The sequence below is a fragment of the Zootoca vivipara genome, chromosome 11 (genome assembly GCF_965207765.1).
Source record: "Zootoca vivipara chromosome 11, rZooViv2.hap1.1, whole genome shotgun sequence".
NCBI classification, from domain to species: Eukaryota; Metazoa; Chordata; class Lepidosauria; order Squamata; family Lacertidae; genus Zootoca; species Zootoca vivipara.
The window spans coordinates 33,503,595-33,526,270 of NC_142594.1; the positions used below are offsets into that span (position 1 = coordinate 33,503,595).

At 41.5% G+C, this 22,676-nt stretch overlaps 1 protein-coding gene across 1 annotated transcript in view; it reads right to left on the bottom strand.

The window, feature by feature from the left end:
• Positions 1-22,676, bottom strand: part of ZNF804B (zinc finger protein 804B) — a 210,636-nt gene that overhangs the window by 18,266 nt on the left and 169,694 nt on the right. The window contains exon 2 of the mRNA XM_035129662.3: positions 13,625-13,768. Within this exon, the coding sequence (XP_034985553.2) occupies positions 13,625-13,768 (144 nt within the window). The remainder of the gene's footprint in view (positions 1-13,624; positions 13,769-22,676) is intronic.

Consider the following 22,676-nt stretch of genomic DNA (forward strand, 5'->3'; position numbering starts at 1 on the left):
TCTCCATTATTAAGGGTGAGGGAACTCCAGGTTGGTCCACATCCACCTGCTGCAGAGCCACCCCCATTAGCATGGAGCTCCTTCATCTTCACCAAGCCTTGTCCCACTCCAGTGAAGCCAGGGCCACTGCTGCTGTCTTGACCCAGAAGGCTTTTGAGGGGGGGGGGGTCACAGGGAGCTGTGAAGTAGAAGCAGGGACAGGAAACATCCATTCTGTGAACTTTTAAAAGCCAACTTTTCTTAGGATGCAAGTCGTGGTGACCGGTGCTAGTGTTAACCTTCATATACCAACTCCTCGTTTTATTTTGCGCATTTTATTTCTAAAGAATTATATCACATCCTACTTTCTACTTAAGGAGTCCAAGAACTCAAAATACAGAAATAATATTTCAAAATTAAAAAAAAAACAATTTAAACCCATCATGTTTTTAAACAACAACAACAACAACAGCAGAGTAATAATTCTAGTGCAGGCTAACAGGAGACAAAAAAATAATCATCACCCAATGGCCTTTTCGAACAGCCATGTCTCTGCCATGTTTTATGGAATGTCTAACTGCTACCAAGGCGTGGCTGTGTCCATTTGGTGAATAATAATAATAATAATAATAATAATAATAATAATAATAATATGAATGATAAAAAGCTGCTCATTCATTGATCTCTGGTGATAGCAGAAATCTCCAGCAAGAAGCTGGAGCTGTACTGGGATAGGCTCCCGGGTCACCTTTCAACTGGCACACAACTGTGTCTTCAGGGAAAACTTTCAAGAAACCAGCTGATATGAAAAGTACATGCTACTATAGTTGTGTGCTTTTGGAAAATGCCTTTGTTTTAAATTTGCTGTCCAGGATCTAATTAGGTCTTCAAATGGGTTTCTAATCTTTTAATTGCTCCTTGGAAATTTGTGTGTAGGGTGCAGACTTTCCGCCCTTTCCTTTCCAAAACCTTATATTTTGTTTACACAGTATCTTATTTTCCTTTCTTCACGTGCGCAACCTCCCTGCTAACCTCCCTGAATCTGAATTATTTACTGTTAAAAGGGAAAATGGTTGAGTTTAAATACCAAAGCAGAACTACAATCCCCTTAAAATATGCACCCGCACAGATTCAACATGCTGATAGTGACTTTGTATCTTTTTGGCTTAGGGGAGCCACAGTGATATGGAAGATTATGTTGAAAGACAAGGAGAAATAGGGCAGCTGAATCCTCTTCAAGTTGCTCTTTCATTTCTGAAACAATATGTCATTGTTATCTTTGAGTATTACTAGGATAGCTAAGGAATAACTTTGTGCAGTGGGATGAACTATAGAAAACTGATACATTGAATGACAAACATTTCACAGCCTTTGATTAAACCACATCCTATTCGTTTCACTTGACTAGTAGATAAATACAGTTGCATATATATTGTTGCTCTGCATTCCTTTTCAGGCCGGTGCTGTGAATGCTTCATTTTAAGGGCCTAATTGGCTTCTAGCCCAAAGATAACATGCTGACTTCAATGACAAAGATCCCAGTAAGAAAGGATTGTGTGTTATTACCACCTGTTTTGCTTCTGCTCATGGATTCAGCAGCTTATCTGCATGGAGCATTGGCTGATACAGGAAAGTGAATGCAAACAATGGGTCAGATTCAGACCTGGCCTTGCTTTGAGTAGACCCAGGGAAATGAATAGGAAAAGTGAGCCATGACCAACCTAAGTCCCATTGGTTTAAATGGGCCTACTCTAAGCGTGTTTAAGTTTGGATCCAACGCATTGTCAGAAAGTGAAGGCCAGACACTTCTGAGAAGTCTGCATTTTGATGAAGTGTATTCTGGGAAGTTATATGGAAGACAAAAAGCAGGCAAGAACAGTAGAATAGCCCTGTTGGATCAGACCAAAGGTCCATCAAGCCTTCTTGGGTCCAGCAGTTGCCTTCAGGTACTGAAAGCAAGCCATGAAGGCAGAATTTGTTCATTGCTTCTCCCCAGCATCTAATGTACAGAGGCATACTGCTTCTGAACATGGGCGATGACCATGTTTAGCTACATTCCACCCTCAAAAGATATCCCAATGATTATATTAGCAACCTCTCCAGTCATCCAACAGGGTGGTGCTGTTCCTTGTCCTCAAGTGTTTGACTAAGGTTCTGCTATTGTATTTGTCTTGCCTTGTTGCAGTATCTTAGGGAACTTCCTAGAAAGAACAGATCTATGCTGGAATCCTGTGCTATTGGTTTTAACTCCTGCAACACAACTTTTAATATGTGGAGCTAGCTTAGGAAAAACCTCTCAGTGGACTAGATACATAGGAAGTTATCTGTGCACGTGAAAATCACTGTATTCCAGCTGTATGATAAGAGGGCTCTAAGGGATGTTGCTATTGCAGAGAGCAGCGGTCCATAAAAAACAGATTGAATCAAAGTTGCAAATGTTAATTGAAAATGGAATGGGAATAAATTGATTTTTGCACATGTAAATTCTCTCACTTCCTTTAACAAGCCATGCACTGTCAACCCCATGCAAGTAACTGCCACTAGAGCACTCGCATTTCTCTTGCCCATTGGCCATGCTGCGTGAGACTGACAAGAGTTGGAATCTAACATCATCTTAATGGTCACAGGCTCCTCATTCCTCCAAGCAGTGGAGAGCACACTAGTCCCTTCCCAATTCCTAGTAGTAAAGCACACTTAATTGTGCATTATTATAGCTAATTATATTGTTTGCCTTGCAAGCTGGGCTTGCTCCTTAAGTTCTTCTGCTGAGGTTCTTTCTGAGTGCTCCTACTTTGGATGCTGGCTGGCCACCCAAGGCTGCTTTGTAGTATTGCTCCATCTCTGAAATTCTTTCTCCAAACACATTTGTCAAGTGTCAACTTTACTACCATTTAGACACCCAACTGATTTTTTTTTGTTTTGGTTACTCAAGCCTTTGATACCACGTCATTTAAATCAAGAATTTTAACTAATGAGCTGCTGTTTTAACCACTGTTTTGTGAGCTGTGATTTGGTCATTGTGGAGAAATTAGTTTTGATTAACATTATTACCCTGTTTTAAATATCACCAGCTGCCTTATAGTCATTGAATATTAGGATATTTTTAAAGACAAATATCTTTCTGTAATTGTATAGTGGTATGTTACTGTTCACACACACACAGCCTCCATGTTTGTCTCAACAGCCTTCCTGGCACGGGCATCAGGCCTATACACACCTCCCCTCACAAGCTGGTTTCAACACTGCAGTCCTGGTTAAATTAAACCATAGTTCCCAGTTGCATCTGAAACAGAATTGTCTTCTACTGGCTTTGCCCCTTCAACTGTGGTCTTTCAAAACTACCGTTCTGCACAACCAAACCACAGACCTCTGTTTTAATGTCACTTTACTGACATTAAACCATGGAGAACTGTAGTTTTATGTCAGTCTACTAACCAGCATTAAAACAGAGTTCTCCATTTTGGAACTGTAGTTTAAAGAGACCGCATCCAAAGGCAGTGGGCAAGGAGCAGGGAAGTGGGTCTGGTCACATGCAGGCCCAACACTCACACCCAGCTTACAATCCTTTATGCAGCCAGAAACAATTACATCACAAGGATAAATATATTGCGAAATGCTCATACAAAGCTGTTCAGTGCTATTGTTCTTTGTCTGGGTCACTGGGGCCTTCCTGTGTCTAAGCAGTTGTGTGATTTTTTACCTGGTTCTCCTTTTCCCTGCTATGGCCCTGGAATTCATAGCCAACTGACCCCCGGAAAGCTGACACACTGCAGTTCTTTAGAAGGGCTTTGGAGACCTATTTGTTTTTGGATGCCTATGCATGTGTAATATTTCCTTGTTATGGTGTTCCTTTCAGCTAATGGTTTTGTTGAAAATGTGTTTTATATTCTGAGCTGGATGTGTGCTTTTTAGCACCGCTGGGTTATTAATGTGGGTCTTTGTATAAATTGCATTAATTTTTCTTTTTAGAAATTATGATGATTATTGAAGTTGTAATTTTAAATTGCTTTATGTCAGCCAGCTTGAGAGAGTTGAGCTTACTTAGGAAAACAGCTTATAAACATTTCAAAATAAATAAAAATGTTCTTTTGCATGTACTTCTGCACTGGCATCTAATGTGATTCAATGAGCCTTTCTTACAGATGTAAAATGAAATGGCTTTGTCTATCTGTTTCTTCTACTTTTTATTCTATTTTTTTGGTTGAATCTTGTTGCATTAACTTTTTTTTAAAAAAAAAATAGAAGTGTAATTGAATATGACCCACCACTTAGACCAAAGTACTTGGAATTAATTCAGTTTAATTTCACTGAAATCAGTCCACAGAACCAGTTACGCAAAAGTGTCTGGCAATTAGTACATGTTCTCGGTCTTAACAAGTTTGTAGATCAGTTTGCTAATAACTTTTAAAGAGGGAGATTGGCTTTGAGAATTTGCAAATTGAACTTGTCAGTGGCTTCATGTATCCTCATTAGGGTTCAGCTGAAGGATTCCTAATGTCTCATGGCTCAGGTGATGTCCAGGACATATGCTGGCACTGGAATTCACCCACCATCAGGCATTAATTTTGGGCAGTTTATCTAAAATTCATGTATCTTTTAAATAGCAGGAGCAAGAAGATCCTTCAGACAGTATCATTATTTGAAGGACTATTGAAGGACTGTGAGTGTCTACTCAGAAGTCATCCCCATTGACTTTGATGAAACTTACTCGCAGGAAAGTGTGTTTAGGGTTACAGGCTAAGTAACTACTGAATAGTCCAATAAATGCAGCGAGTTTCATGGTTTTGTTTTGTTTGGATATATTTGAGGTATGATGAAAAAAGATGATAATGTTTCTGACTAGTGTTGGGAATTAAGTAAAATAATCCTGTCATTCTACTATGACTCCCTTGATAGTACACAGATATGCACCATGCATTAAGTATTCCCACCCCCACTGCCAAAAAACAACATACAAACATATCTGTGTTAGGCTCGATTCGTTTTTTTTGGGGGGGGGGGCTAGAAGCATACCTTGAAGATTTGTTGCTCATTTTTCTACAAGGAAAGATCAGCAAGATTCTTAAACTCCATTGGACTCAATTATGCTGCTAAATTGTGCATATTAATCAGATAGATGGTAGCAATCTACACTCAAAAGTAGAGGGGAAACACATAAGCTGCTGTTGTAGATACATTCAGTGGGGCACAGAGTGGTTGTAAAGAGGAGGAAATAAATTAGATGATAGAATCATTCACTAGAGGAAGGCAAGCAGCTGCTTCAGAAGCATCTAAAGTTACAGGGGGGAAACGAATGTACGTTAGGCTGGTGTTAATACAGTGGTACGCTTCAGGTTACAGACTCCACTAACCCACTAACTGGGTTTCTGGGGTTTTTCCTGTTGTTATTTTGTCTCTCACAGCTACAATAAGTCTACCATTAAAATTATGGACTGGTCATTTCTTCATCAGAGGGCAAATGGGCAAATTTAGCAGGGGATGAAATACTCCCCCCCCTCACTGTATGTAAAGTGATAAAAGTTTTCTGGGAAATGATATATAATGATGTTGAAAATAACCTTTTCCAAGAAATCAGAAGCTTTCATTTTAAGAATTTTGGGTGCGGAGATCCCAAAGGACAAAAAGAAATGGTTCATGCGACCACATCTGCCCGAATGTTGCTGGCCCAGAGATGGAAGAAAATACAGTTCCGACTAAGGAGGAGTGGCAGTTAAATCTAATGAACTATGCTGAATTGGCAAAATTTACAGGAAGAATCAGGAGCCAGGAAGAATCAAGCTTTAACAAAGAGTGGGGGAAGTATATAATGTATTTGAAAAAATATTGTAAACAACTACACTTATTAGCAGGATTGACAGAAGACTTGTAGCAAAATTTGAACCATGGACTGATTAAGGATTTATAATAATTGGAGTTAGTGATAAGATGCAGAATGCAAATGTATAACATAAGGATCCACAAAAGTGGTGGTGGGGAGGGAAGTCAAAGGGGATACGAGATATGTGTTTTGTTTCTTTTTTGATATGGTTTGTAGAATGGAAAATGCAAAATAATAATAATAATTTACTTTTTTATAAAAAGAAAGTGTTGATTGCTTGGCGCCAATAATCCAAGATCTAAACAACATTTGGAAGCTATTTTGAAAACCATGGTTTGTTCTAACTGCGGTTTGTTGTTATATGGGAATTCACAGTCCATTGACAACCAATGGCCCCCATCTCAAATCTGTGGATAGTTGTGAATGTATAGAACTGAATGGTAAGCGGATGGGGGTCGGTGGGTGGGAGAAATAAACAAGCAACTCAAAAATTGCTGGTTGTACATCTGCAAGTTCAACCTCGGTGTGAATTCTTAACTATAGTTACACATGGCTTTGCGTTATATTTGAACCCAGCCCACTGTGTATATATGAGTTCAAAAGCTGCTGGCTGCTAGTAGGCACATTTGTGGCATGCTGTGGTATATGCATGGTATATATCAATGCAAGTAAGAACATTGCAAGACCTTTGTGAGTTGTTTGCCACAATCCATACGACATGGCTTGCCAGGTGGGGCAGAGCTACTGCACTATCTTCCCTAGTAAATTTGGTCACTTTTGCTTGCTGAGACAAGGAGGGGAATGGTGGTGAGGAGTTTGGCATGGCTTGGCAGGAGTGCCAGATTGGCTATACCAATGTATTTGCATCATGCCAACCTCCCCAGTGACTTGTCACCCCCATTCTCCCCAAGAAAGCAAGAGCAACCCACCTGCTGGGAAACTGGTGGAGTGGCAAGGATTTGCTTGCCACCTTAATGCATTTCACATCAAAATACTGTATGAGTTTCTAGTGGATCAGTCACAAGATTTTGGCCAGCACTTTAATTCCAAACATGAGCCTGCCATTGCCATGTTATGAATCTCTGAAAAGGAAACCGTATAATACCCTGCAATGAACTGTCCATGATGATCACATTCCCAAGTCAACAGAGGCATTCTCTTAAAAGTACCTGGTGCACTGATCCTGACTAGGCTAGACTAGTGGGCTTCAGCTGGCAGGAAGTGAGTGGCCAGCTTTTGGGTTGTGTTCTGTGAACCAGTACTGGGTTGTGGCCCAATATAAGGTGGGTCGCAACCACAGCACCACCACCATACAAATATATGGTAAAAAGAGAAATTAAATGGGTCCATAAGTGCATGTTTGTGTTGAAGGTGGGTCAAGAGTGCAGCAGAGCAGAAACATTGCTGCACATGATGAATATAGAGCAGAACAGAAAACAATCCCTAGTTCCATGGGATTCAATGGACCTCACTCCCATGGGAGTTACTTCTGAGTAGACACATATAGGCCTGCATTGTTAAGATGTTTCTTTTGTATCATTATCTACTTGCCTACAATGGATTTTTAAAAATCCTTCCATGATACATAAGAGATTTCATTATTCAAAACTGTGCACCCATAGAGAAAAAAAGAAGAAAAAGATAAAAGTACAATTATTAACAATGAACTCTTCCTCTGACACACAAGGCTAGCTTGAGATTGTAGAATTCAGTGATAGAATTCTGTAGTTCCTCGTATAATGTAATACTTCAAATTGCTGTAAAGTCAGCGGACAACAATCAGCTATGAAATTAACTGTCCCCTGGGTTTTAAAGAGGGCTAAACTGCTAATTTACATGTTAATTAGCATTTGGTCTAAAAAAAGTAGTGAATGTAATTCTACAGCAAATAACATTTAACAATGGAACTTATCTAGACGTTGCATTTTACAGTAGCTTCCCATTTCTCGCTAGATATTTCTGAAGTTCCGATAATGAAAGCAATCTCATTATTCTAAACAACATGCAGTTTTCGGGGATGACGCCTGCTAATTTATTTGCATAATGAGAAAAGTAACAAAGCAATCACATTGAATCAGGTGTGTTGGTTCTTAATAAGGCCCATCTAATGGCATAGATTTGTGGGTTTAAAATAAAGACTTGTATAAACTGACATTTAAAATGGGAATGTGCTGCCTCAAGTCATAACAAGTCACTAGACTGTGTTCAGTGGCATTTGATAATTCTATTTCTGCTATCCAAGCACTGATTTCATAAATGTGATTGCAGTAATGTGCAAGTTAAGTATCTTGGAAGAACTCTGCCATAAATTAATACGCCAGAAATGAACATGTTGCATTGGAAAAGCATATATAACATTGATTTCCATTTCCAGATGAAATTGGAGTAAGGAGCATAATATATAGAATTCATTTCAGAGATGTCATAGGGCTATTAGACCTTCTCTTCACTGCACATTTTCAAAATGCAGAAAATGTTCACCATGGTCTGGGATGAGACCTTTCCTGATGGCACCACGGCATACAGAAGTTTGGTTAGCTGGGGTCTAGGAAAGGGTATTTTCAGCAGTTGCACCCACCTTGCAGCAGGGTCAGACTTTGCGGCACCTTGTGTAAGCCCAAATTTGGCATTCCCCCGCTTTTCACTTTCTGTTCTGCGCAAGCAGTATATCATAGTTGAGATGGCTTGCAGTGCCCCCCTCAGCTTGGCACCCAGTGTGAGGGAACTGTTTGTACTGCCCTAAATCTACCTCCGCCTACAGAATCCACTAATAATGGTAATCAGGGAGATGAAGAACTGCCTGTTTGCCCAGACATTTCCAGACCATTAACATGACCAATTTCTGTTGTTTTGGTTACTTCCAAACTGGATTATTATCACAGTGCAGTCTATGTTGGGGTACCCTTGAAGGTGACCTCGAAACTTCAAGCCCCAAATGCAGCAGCCAGATGTTCACTTCTGAACTCATACAACCCCTGTTTTAAAACAGCTGCAGTGGTAGCTGGTTCATTTCCAGGACCTATTCAAGGTGCTCACATTAGTATTTAAACTCCTAAATGGGTTAGGCCTCAAACAGCAGAGAGGTCATCTCCTTGCCTTCACACCCTCTCAGAAGTTTGGGGGTGGCCTGAGAGTCGACATTCTCTGTGGCAGCTCCCCGGTTGTGGAATTTCCACCCCACAGAGGTGCACCTGGCAGTTTCATTGCATCATTTCCACCATATGGTAGAGATACACATCCTTAGTCTGGCCTTTGACCAAGGGTGTGTTTTCAGGGCTCATCCTATTTCTCTGACTGTAATTTGTTTTAACTGTTTTAACACCGAATTTTAAAATGAACTTGAAATTACATTGTTGTACCCTTCCTTGGGAGGGGCGCGGGTGGCGCTGTGGGTTAAACCACAGAGCCTAGGGCTTGCCGATCAGAAGGCCGGCGGTTCGAATCCCCGCGACGGGGTGAGCTCCCGTTGCTCGGTCCCAGCTCCTGCCAACCTAGCAGTTCGAAAGGACGTCAAAGTGCAAGTAGATAAATAGGTACCGCTACAGCAGAAAGGTAAATGGTGTTTCCGTGTGCTGCTCTGGTTCGCCAGAAGCGGCTTTGTCATGCTGGCCACATGACCTGCTAGGTGTACGCCAATAACGCAAGATGAGTGCCACAACCCGAGAGTCGGTCACGACTGGACCTAATGATCAGGGCTCCCTTTACCTTTACCTTGCCCTTCCTTGGGACCTGGTGGGGAATAAACCAAAAGACTGAACGAATATGTGTTGTTCTTTCTTTTGCCTTATCTTTGTGTAGATTTAGATAACTTGTCCAAAAGCCATTCACGTAGAAAGATAAGGGCTGGGAAGGGTGCATAAATAAATTTGTTTGATGCAGATATGTAAGCGGAACATTAAAATCGGACTCAGTCCATCAGAGACCGTTTACCTTCATCGTTTAAATCCCTGCATCCCTTTATAGAAAAGTATTAGCACAAGCTTTAGGGTAATTAGGATTCAGTATTGCCCTCATATGCAACTAGGCATGTTGTACAAACAGCTGCTCTGTTTGTATCAAACAGCGTTGATTTTAAGTTTCATTAAGTAGCCAGGCTCTATCTTTCCGGAGACTCGTTCAAGCTTCTGGCCTTGAATCTGAGCCAACTACAGTATCGTACAGAATGAAGTTCAGAGCAATGCCGTCATATGATTTCCTGTGTGGTGGTTGATGCAGTGGAACTTTGCATGGTAGGAAAGCTAGATCCATTTCTGTGGATGTGTGAAAGATGTTTATTTAAAAGGCAATGTTTTGTTGTTGTTTTAAAAAGAGGACAAAAACTACTACTGACCAGGGAAATATGAAAGCTTGGAAACAGAATCTGACTCATTCCTAGCGGATCATCATCAAATCATTAGCAATTTTAACAACTAGCCTGTCTACCTTGCAGTAAATTCTATTGAGTTCAGTGGCACTTACTTCCAGGTAAGTGTTTATAGAATCACAGTGCAAACCTGCCACTTTTTGACCCATCTTCTCACCCTTATGGGTGCACTAATCGGGGACATTAGCATACCTCGTAGGTCAGCGCTGAGAAGCATGTGCTGGCATTTCTCTATGAAGTTGAGCTTGTTTTTATAAAATATAGGCCATTTGTTCCTTCCATTGCCAATCTGTCTCCCCACCCCCCCAGAGCACTAAATCTAGTTTTAAAATTAAAAAGAGTTTTATTGCTTTTAACCATGATCTTTTATGATGGAGAGCAGCCAAGACAAACTGACTTGATGCGTCAACATTCCATTTTCTGTTTTGCATAAACCACCAAGGCTGAGAAACATGAGGGATATGTGTGAGGGGGGGGGGAGGGGGAAGGAGGGCAAGAAAGAAAGAAAGAAAGGGATGATGACGCTTGGAATGGATCGATCTGAGCCCAGAAAATTCTGACAAGCAGAAAAAGCAACTGAAGCTGCAAATAAATCCTTTTGTATAGGGAAGAGGGATTATAGGATTAACTTCACATGTTTTGGATCTGAAACCATTTTTGTTTTATATCATTACCAGCCTTTTATAGACTAATTGAGTGGTGTGGAGAACAGCACTAGCTGATTATTTTTTAATATAAAAAAATAAAGAATTCATGATTAACCCAGTTTTGTCTGAGGAAACAATGGGCCAAAATTGTGGCTTTGAGTACACTCATGAAATTCACGACTTTCATCAACAACACTGTCCCTCATGAGCATTGGAACCTGTAATCAGAAGCTGATTTGCTGCTGAGTAAGGCGATGAGCAGGATATTAAGGAGGAAAGAGAAAACACTAGAATGCAAAAGAAGATTCCTTTGGAGTTCAACTACTCCCTGTTCGGAATTGAAATTAATAGCCTGATCCAAAGTTCTTTGAACTGCATCCATCATAGGCCAGTGACAAGTAAAGCAGATCTGTTCCCCTCAAAGGCAGGCACAAGAACATAAATGTTCGGCAAAGTTTTCAGTAGTCTGCCATACATAGCTTATGGGTTGTGTTTGACTTTGTAGGGCAGAAATGGAGTCACCCCTTCCCCTCTATGATGCATGTGAGTGCCTCTTGAAGCAGTCGGCTCCCTGCCTGAATCTTACTGGGAAAACCAGATGTGATTCTAATTGTGTGATTGCAGTTAATATGTCCACTTTTTTGTTTTTAAAAAATAAATAGCAGGGAGCTACAGGATCAGGAGTGCAGCACATGAGGAGTGGGGATATAACCCATCCCTGCCTGCTGAGGTCTTGATGGAAAATCCCACAATGCCCAGCTGCTATTAGCCCTGGGAAAGAAACTTCCCTACTATCAAAATAAATCTACATTGGAAGCATAAAAATATGCCCCCCCCCTGATAAATGGATAGACAACACGGCAACTCTTGCAACCTATGAACAGATCACTTTCAGATGAAGGTGATATATGGACAAATTTAATGATATTTGGAACCTTAAGGGAAATAATAAGTTTATCTACTTACATATATACTACATAGTTCTGTAACCTCAATTACAATTTATTGTTATTTCGTTATTGTTTTTCTCTGTCCCCACCCATTTTCCTTCTTTCCTTTTTTCTAAAAAAGAAAAAAAAACTTCCCCACTAGTGTGAATGACAGCATGGGATGGAGTTCCAGTGTGTCTGTGTGTGGTTAACTCTGTGTCACAGTCCTGATTCTGACAGTCCCTTCATGTGGCTATTCTACTCATGCTCTTGTTGCAATAAAGGTCGTGCTTACCACCACCACCACCCCGACTATTCGGCCCAGGAATGAAGCATCCATTGGCACCAACAGAAACATCCATCCCAGGGTGCAGAGCAGAACAAGTGGGGATTTTCATTGGGACCATGGTATGCAATTAACACAACTGACCCTCGATCATCCATGTTTTCTTAAGGGTGACAGTGTCTTAAGACATTGGTGCATCTGCCTGATGACCTGAGTATATCACATTATGTAATAATTACATACACAGCTCAACAAGACAACAACTGGAACCCACCAACAACATATGAATCAATATGGCTAAGTGGACCTAACAACCCCCCTTCCCCTCATACACGCAAACAAAACTCACTGCAGTCAACTAAAGGCAACCAACCATGCCCTGTGGCCCCCAATCTCTCTCACCGCCAAGCTAACAAAAACTAATCTATCTATCTATCTATATATAAATGTAGAAGGTGCGTGTTTGTTATTCCACACCTTTCTCCACAACCCTCAACTTTGCCCACATCAGAGTCACATGTGGGGGTGTAACCATCCACTTACATTGACCAGATGACACACCTAGCACAGGTAGAAACCTGGATTTCTGTACAAAAAAGTGCTCCCTCCAGTGGACATCCGGGGAAGCTGGGAAATAGAAGGCAGAAGAGGTTGCAACACAGCGCCCTCTAGCGGCGGCTACACTGGTACTGCAGCTACTAGGCCAAATGGAGGCTCGCCTTTACGGACTAGGCCGAATGGAGGTGGGGACTCGCCTGGGTGTGGGTTGGGGACAGGAGGGGAAGGGATAGGTCATGGATCGGGACAGGGTGGGGGGAATCACAGGGATGAGCCACAGCAACGCGTGGCCTGGCCAGCTAGTAAATCAATAGAAATGGAACCTGCCCGCATGATGCTGACACAAAAACCTTACACATACACTATGTAGAACAGGCAAAGGCAAACTCTGGCCCTCCAGACGTTTTGGAACTATCTGTCCCATCATCCCTAGGCAACAGGACCAGTGGTCAGGGATGATGGGAATTGTAATCTCAAAACATCTGGAGGGCCGGAGTTTGACTATGCCTGATGTAAGAGAATTAAAGTTTACTACCCCCCTTCTCTCTTCTCCCCCAACTTTATACTGGCTATTACATTAATGTATCCAATCAAATATGACTGATCTGTAGATCAAACTCTATGAACTGAAAGCAGAGACACTGTATGTACTTTTGTAACCCAAGATATTTTTTTTAAATAAAAACAATTAAAAAACACTCTGTGTAGCACCATTGACCACATCAGTCTTAAAGGAAAAACCTAACAAAATGCACACATGAAACATAGAAGCAATTTGACACTGAAACCAACCCCATGGCATAATACTTGCGAATATTGCATGGTACACTGGCTCACCCCCCAAAAATAATATTACTTGGTACCAAGTGGTTCAACTAGTCATGTAAATTGGTGCAACTTGTCATGTCATGTAAGAGAGTGTGTCACCACAGAAATATGACATAGTAAATTAAAAAGAAGCTACCAACTCTACAATTCTATGATTCTATATGTACACCCTACCTATTTTACATGGCTATATCTTGAATGACTTTTTAGGCTTACCTGCTTGTGAGCATGATCATAGGAATTGATGTGGTTGTCAAATTCGTGGTGTTTATGATACTGCTTGTCACATAATTCACAGTAGAAGTTAGCCTTCACATCCTCTAGAGCCCTTGCTGCTGCCTTCTCCTTTTCAGCAAAATCCTACAAGGGCAGAGGGAGAGGAAAAATATTTGGTTATTTCCAATATTGCCAGTTTTTCACCACAAAGTCCCATGTCCTTCCCAGCCCCACCATTAGGCAGAGTGAGGCAGCTGTCTTGGGCAGCTGATTTTGAGTGACATATTTTTACTCCCAGGGAGAAGTGCTGGTGGGGTATTCTTTCAAAAAATGGAACCAAATCACAGGGTTTGGAAGCATGCCCGAGTCTTTTCTTTCTTTAAATTACAGACACCCCCCACCTGCCACAGTGCAAGCAGAGGCAAGATATCAAAACACCAATGCTAGCTTATTTTCCAACCCTACTTGTGGTATGGAGCACAATCTTGTGGTCAGGATCACAGCTGGAGAGGGAAGGATTAAACCAATGCTTCCCTGCACACTGCAGTCTCAATGCAAAATAGGAAGTAGTCCTGCACATAATTAAACAATAAAATACCCGCAAAGGTGTGCCTCGGAGTGAAACTGGCTAGTTTGACTGTAATTTGGCCAGTCCTGGGCAATCTGCATCTAAGAATGAGAGAGAAATGAGATTCTATTCACCTTTAAATGCAAACCTTCCAAAACTCAGCCATCTTCTGAAATGTGCGCGCCTCCAAATTTCACAATGCAAGAAAATGTGTGCAAAATGCATATATTGTTCATACAAATGAATATACTAGTGGAAATAACATGCAAAATGTCTTACTTTAGGGGAAATCGTGTTTCAAAAATGTGTAACTAGGCAAATTTGCATACACCTATCCCTATCTTCATTTCGACTTGGGAAGCAGTGATACCATTAGCTATTTTTCCTTAGGCAGCAAAATATCTTGGGTCATGGGGTTCTGGCAGTACCATGGAGGTCTGTAGTAAGAAGTTAGCATCCAAACTGCTAAGCCTGATGAATGGCTCAAAGGTAAGATGGGTGACTCACTCGCTGTTCTGGGGAAAAAAACCACTGCAGTGATATGAAAATGCTCTTCAGGTTGATCTAAAGGAACTCATGCGAGCCTTTTACCGGACGTCAGTCTTTGCGGGCAGATTAAAGCAGCATTTACCCTCTAGACTAATTACTCCTTCAGCTGTACTTTAAAACAGCACTCAACAATGTAAAAGAACAAGAGCACAGAAAGAGAAACATTATAATGACAGGATGTTACAGTACAATGATTATGGCCACTAATCCCCTTATCGGCACAGAGTGCAGCTAAGAGCAGCAGAAATGTACAAATGTGTACACGTGCTGGGGGAATAAGCTAAGCCTCTTGGGAATGCTAGTTTTGCCAATGAGTGTTTTACATGTCAAAGCTTTCAGCTACCATATTGTACTATAAAAGCTGAGAACCTATTTTAAAGCCAAGGTGAGGCCAGGTGCCTAGAGGAAACAAGAAAGTTAGGGACTTGTTGAGGCTTAAAATTAGGAGAACAACTCCTTGTTGCAGTAATAGCAATTCTGCTACGAATTGATTAAATAAGATAAATAAGCCACTAAGAGACTGGGAAAACACAGGAAGTGCACATTCTTATTTAATCAATAACGTAATTTTAAAGTTAGTGGGGCATAATCTAGCAAGATGAAGTTCAATTGAAACAACAGGAGTAGCTTGAAAATTGTATTTGTTGTACCTTGATGGAGAAATGGCAGGTTATCAATTATTTTAAATCAACTGACCAATAATTGTCATGATCGAGCTTCTTATCTGTTGCTTTGAACTTCATTGAAAATTACCTTGTGCTGGTCTGTCACCCTGAATGTCAGGGTGAATGTATCTGTTCATTTAAAAAATCGTATCAGTCTAAAACTCTCAGAGAAAATTAATAATAATAATAATAATAATAATAATAATAATAATATATTTATATCCCGCCCATCTGGCTGGGTTTCCCCAGCCACTCTGGGCGGCTTCCAACAAAATATTAAAAATACAATAAAAAGACAGGCATGTTTATTTGAACACAAACAGTTAAAACAGAGCAGCAGCAGCAGAGACGATAGAAGTCTTATGTAGCACAGGACCCCATCACTTCAAGATTGCCTTTCCTGACATGAACTGATCTGGACTCTGTGATCATAATCTGAGGCCCTTCTCTGTGTGCCCCCTTCATGGGAGGTTGCAAGGGTTGCAACATGAGAATGGGTCTTTTCAATGGTGGCTTTCCCACTTGTGGTCTGTTCTTCCCACAAAGGCTCATCACTATCAATTTTTAGGCACCAGATTGTGGAGGCTGTTACGAGCCAAAGTGGGGCAGGTGTGAAACCCCCAACCCCACTCCTCTCCTAATCACTGACAGAAAGCAACCCGGTCAGCTTTCTGTTCCAAACACATTTCTCTAAAGAGAGAATGGGAGAAAAATGCCCTTTACAGAATGCCACCATTGCTGCTTCTTTCACATTCCTGCTTTTATATATGCTCCAACGAGGCACAGCTCCTATTTTTTTTAGTACCTGTCTCCGTCATGCTTATTCCCCCCCTCTTTTTACCATTGTTAGGGGGGTGTCTGCTTGAAATGATTTTAGTGCGAGTCAACGGTGCTGTCATTTTTCAGGGTTCAGCACCTTCCTCGGGGAAGTTAATTCCTGACTGTGTGGGTGGAGGCATCTTGTCTCAACTGAAGACATAGATAAATGCACATGCACTGTGCCGCACACAGCCTGCCATTTCATACACGTTAGCTGCTGAGCTAAATTGGAGGACAATTATGTTTTTCTAATACATCTTGAACCAAAAAGAACAAACATGCTCTTGGCGTTTAAAACAGTGGGCCTTGGTGTGTGTGTGTGTGTGTGTGTGTGTGTGTGTGTGTGTGTGTGCGTGCCACAGAGCAAACAAATGCACTATAGATCAGGCTGCATTTAGGTAACCCTATTACATTACACGACACACTGCAACAATTTGTACTTTTACAAGATGGAACCCTAAGGAGGTGGGGTTCACAACCCAATTCATTCCTTAGCCTTAGGAGTGTTACCAGGATAGTCCAAAAGAGAACACAGTTTTTGCAGGTACCAACTTCTATGCAAAGATGCAACTAAGAAATAACTATAATTTAGACAGAAATACCTTTTTTTTCTAGAAGAAAAGCACTGAATACAATATATCTCATCATAGTGGGAGGTGAGCAGGTGACCTCCAGGTGTTAAATGTTGAAGGGAAATTTTATGGCTCCTCCTCTCCCTTTGTATTGTTTTCCCCATCCCATCTTTTATACTAGCTTTGGATAGGACAGCTCTTCAAATGGGGGGCTCCTGTCAAATAGAAGATTGTCCTCTGTCAAGTAGGATGCAGGTGAAGGTGATAGAGTTTGCTGGAGGAACCATCTTGAAACTTCCTAAGGAGTCTTCCTTTTTATTATCCTTACTTATCAGCATGTGAGTTCAAAAGCCAAGAACTATTAGATTGAAACGGGGACCTCTCAATGCTCTTTCATTCCAAACCATAGCTGTCACATCCACCCTCTTTGATGAAAGGTTAGCTAAAAAGAGTTCAAGTCATGTTGCCACCACCAAGTGGCTTCCTGCAATCTGGTCACAAATAGCACATCTCTACGAGGTTTCAGTGGATAATATTGTTTATTGAGCATGGGGTACTGCTGAGCACAGGGCATGGTCTGAGGTCACATGATGTGTCAAATGTTGCTAAAATGAAAAAGATCTGGATTTGGTCAGTACCTGGATGAGAGATCATGGAGTAAACTCCATGGAAAAAAGAGTGGGGGAAAAAGACTGCATCCATGTATATACCCTAAGCTTTGGAGTGTGCAGAGGGTTTGCCAGGTGTGCTCAGGCACAAATTAATGTATAAAATAAACTAGAGATTATGGCAGGGACAAAAAGAAAACCTTCCCAAAATGAATTGTGTATGCACTCAAGGATCTTAAGCCTTCACCACCTGAGTTAATAAAGCAAATGAAAAAGCCACACTATCTCAGAAGCATTTTTTTTTTTGGCTATACCTTTTGCCAATCTGATGTTGCAAGTTAACCACTGTTACAATGCTGACCAAATACAGGCATGCCATAGCTGCAAGGAAAATTCAGAGGACGTTTCCCAGCCATTTAAGATCACCATTCTGACTGGCAAAAGATGAACACTACTATTTTATTTTTTTTAATGCAAATCTTAAATCTGTCAAAAATAGACAAGTCTCAATAAATGAGATTTGGGGATTTTAAAAATCTTTAAGTAAACACCAAGTCCCAAGTGACAAACATTTAGGGGCAGTGCTCCCTCATATGAAATAGCATGTCTCTCTCCACAAAGCCCATCCACCATGCTTCCAAAGGAATTAAGAGGCTAAGTAGCAGGTAGGGGCTGCTAATCAAATGCCCTTGCTTAATTGTTCGTCAGCAAGTGTGCCCACCTCTATAAAAGCTGCACTTTTAGCAGTTTGCTGGTCTGGACCATTCAAGTGTGTTTTAACACAATGCCAAGGAAGAAAGATGACACAATGCTGTTAGAGAAGCAACTGCAGCTGACCATGAAACTGGGAAGGGTTCTAAGGTCATCTCCAACCAATTCTAAGCCCATCATTCTACACTGAGAAAGATTATTTAAAAAAATGGAAAACATTCAAGGTAGTTGCTAATCTTCTCAGGAGTGGATGTCCCAGCAAATTTACTCCAACACCAGACAGCGCAATGCTAAGAGAAATGGCAAAAAACCAAAAAGTTGGTATATCTCAGGCTCTACAGGTCTTAGTTAGCATATTAAATGTTAAAGTTTGTGACAGTACACAGACCGAACAAGTATGGTTTGTTTGGAAGGGTTTCCAGGAGAAAGCCTTGTCTCTCTAAAAAGAACATGGGAGCACGGCTTGGGTTTGCTATGTTGCCTCTGAACAAACCACAAGACTTCTGGAACAATGTCCTTTGGACAGATGAGACCAAAGTGGAAATGTTTGGCCATAATGCACAGCGCCACGTTTAGCAAAAACCAAACACAGCAAATCAGCACAAGCAGCTCATGCCAACTGTCAAGCACAGTGGAGGAAGGGTGATGATTTGGGCTTGTTTTGCAGCCACAAGACCTGGGAACCTTGCATTCATTGAGTCGACCATGAACTCATCTGTATACCAAAGTATTCTACAGTCAAATGTGTAACCATCTGCCCAACAGCTGAAACTTGGCTGAAATTGGGACATGCAACAGGACAAGGATCCTAAGCACAGCAGCAAATCTACAACAGAATGACTGAAAAAGAACAGAATCAAGGTGTTGCAATGGCCCAGTTAAAATCCAGACCTCAACCCATTTGAAATGCTGTGTGGGACCTTAAGAGAGCTGTGCATAAATAAATGGCAGCAAACCTCAATGAACTGAAGCAACATTGTAAAAAAAAGGCCAAAATTCCTCCACAACGATGTGAAAGATGGGAAAAGTCCTACATAAAACAATTACTTCATGTTATTGCTGCTAAAGGTGGTTCTACAAGCTATTGAATCATAAGGTGTACTTAGTTTTTCACACATGGCTTTTCCATTTTGGTTTTATTTCTGTTAAATAAACCATAACACTGTAATATGTCGTGTGTCATTGTTCATCTGAGGTTGTATTTACCTAATTTTAAGACCTGCTAAGGAACAGATGGTTGTTATTATGTCTTCATATGTAAAACCACAGAATTCAAAGAGAGCGCGCATTCTTTTCCCCATGACTGTATTCCCACACTGCATTCCAAGACACAGCCTGTCTCCCAAGCCATTTTTGACCTTTTAGTTTATCCGCACTTGGCACCCAGCAATCGGTTATAAATAAGCAATGCTGTGCTATTTCTTCTGTCTGCTACAGATCTTCATTTGCAAACACTGTCAATGACCCATAAATTCCAGAACTCCATTCAGTTTTTTTGCACTTGGAGTTTATGCAGCCAAATGATACTGTAACCCTGAAGCAGCACACCACATTTTTCTCTGCCAGTTGGTTTCTCATGCTCAAAAACATGTCTCATTTGACAGATTCTCAACTCTTAAAGTGTCTGGTCTAGCATGGATGGTCTAGAAAACTATAATATGGTGACAACCCAGGGACCAGCTGTTTCCTCCATGATCTCCACATCCAAAGATTTACATTTAGTTTAGCCTTCTCTTTGACATGGTAGCTTTCTGTTTTAGGAATCTCTCCCTCTTCCCCCCACCCACAAGTCAGGACTATTCCATCATCTATAATGTATTTCTCTTCCCTCTTGGATTTAATGTTCCTATGTGGGGTTAATTGTTTGCTTGTTTGGTTATAAGTCACTTTAGGTTGCCCTGTGCAAGTTAAAGAAACTGACAAAATTAATAAACAAAAAATAATAATGTAGACTGGAATGGCAGCTTAAACAAAAAGGTTGCAATCTCCTCTACTGTTTGTGAGAAGAACTTGGCTAATTTACTGGGGCTACCACATAACAATATAGGGACCCAGGTGGCGCTGTGGTTAAACCACTGAGCCTAGGGCTTGCTGATCAGAAGGTCGGCAGTTCGAATCCCTGTGACGGGGTGAGCTCCCGTTGCTTGGTACCAGCTCCTGCCAACCTAGCAGTTCGAAAGCACGTCAAAATGCAAGTAGATAAATAGGAACCGCTACAGCGGGAAGGTAAACGGCGTTTCTGTGTGCTGCTCTGGTTCGCCAGAAGCGGCTTTGTCATGCTGGCCACATGACCTGGAAGCTGTACGCCGGCTCCCTTGGCCAATAATGCGAGATGAGCGCGCAACCCCAGAGTCGGTCACGACTGGACCTAATGGTCAGGGGTCCCTTTACCTTACCATATAACTAGGGACGCAGGTGGCGCTGTGGGTTAAACCACAGAGCCTAGAGCTTGCCGATCAGAAGGTCGGCGGTTCGAATCCCTGCGACGGGGTGAGCTCCCGGTGCTCGGTCCCAGCTCTTGCCAACCTGTTGTTGTTGTTTAGTCGTTTAGTCGTGTCCGACTCTTCGCGACCCCATGGACCACAGCACGCCAGGCACTCCTGTCTTCCACTGCCTCCCGCAGTTTGGTCAAACTCATGTTGGTAGCTTCGAGAACACTGTCCAACCATCTCGTCCTCTGACGTCCCCTTCTCCCAGTGCCCTCAATCTTTCCCAACATCAGGGTCTTTTCCAAGGATTCTTCTCTTCTCATGAGGTGGCCAAAGTATTGGAGCCTCAGCTTCACGATCTGTCCTTCCAGGGAGCACTCAGGGCTGATTTCTTTAAGAATGGATAGGTTTGATCTTCTAGCAGTCCATGGGACTCTCAAGAGTCTCCTCCAGCACCATAATTCAAAAGCATCAATTCTTCGGCGATCAGCCTTCTTTATGGTCCAGCTCTCACTTCCATACATCACTACTGGGAAAACCATAGCTTTAACTATACGGACCTTTGTCGGCAAGGTGATGTCTCTGCTTTTTATGATGCTGTCTTGCCAACCTAGCAGTTCGAAAGCACCACAAAGTGCAAGTAGATAAATAGGTACCACTACAGCGGGAAGGTAAACGGCGTTTCCGTGTGCTGCTCTGGTTCGCCAGAAGCGGCTTTGTCATGCTGGCCACATGACCTGGAAGCTGTACGCCGGCTCCCTTGGCCAATAATGCGAGATGAGCGCCGCAACTCCAGAGTCGGTCACAACTGGACCTAATGGTCGGGTCCCTTTACCTTTACCTTACCATATAACTGGTCTTAGTTAGGTTACATGACAACATTTATTACCTAACACATTTCCACTGAATGTGCCTGAGATCCTACCCCATCTTTGGATTTCTAGTACTATTCTATATCAGGAAGTAATCGACACTGAACAGAGGTTGACTTACTTCTGAGTAAACACACATATAATTGCCCTATGGATACATGGGTCCTCCTTTCCTACATTTTTTGTTTCTGCCTGTTTGCTCACATGATGCCTATAAGACCCTTGATGTAAACTTCTGTTACCCATCTGACTGGCCATGGGCTCTTCCTCAAGTGGCTTCAACTGAAGGTTGTTAATTCATTAGCCCCTTAAATAAAAGTATAATGTTCATTTAATGAAACAGTTAAACTATTTTTTAACGGAGCTATCCTGAGATTATGTTGGGGGAAAAGCCCTGTTAAACCTACTGATTGCTGTTTTTAAGCTTACTCTTATGACCTATTGTTTTAATAACATTAATTATTCACAAGCCTCTCTGTATAATTAAAATGCATAAATTAGAATGTGGATGCAATAGCATTAATTAAGTATAGACACATTTTGTAGAAGTCAAGGCTAGGGTGTGTGTGTCTACATTCCTAATAAGCAATGTTTGTGGAAAAGCCGGGGCTGGGCCGGGCGCGCGCGGGGGGGGGGGGTCATCATACTGGCAATCATCCCAAATCTAATTTGGCTCTTTCTTCTCTTTTACTGATGACAAACTGTCAATTAAATATTTACAGCTTATTCCACTCCACTGAAGACAAAATTCTAATTGTTTGGGAGTAAACAAGAATAAAATGTCCATTTGTGACAAAACAACTGGAACTTTCTGCTCACAAGTACTTGATCCTTCCAATTCTATCCTCTTCAGCTGAAACAAATACCCAGTTTGCCTTCTACTATACAGATGGTTTAAAATAGCAACCAATTAGCTCTCATGTGCATTTTAAGATAATCACATCTACCTCTATTGCCTGATTGCCTAATTATACTTGTCTGCCATAGTGGGGGGGGGGGAGCCATAATTTCAAACTTGCTTATTGATCTGAGGCAAGTACAGTGATTATTACATCATGTACAGTTCCGGGAGGTCAGGAATGGTTCTCCCTACTAAGTTGTTAAACTTGAGAACAGTAAAAAAACTGCACATTATTCCAGCAAGTCCAAATCATAAAACAATACACTTCAACAAAAGGCACATTTGGCTCTAATATTTATGTATCGTACTTTAAGTTGTAGCGATGAGACGGAGAACCTGTGGCCCTTTAAGTGTTGTT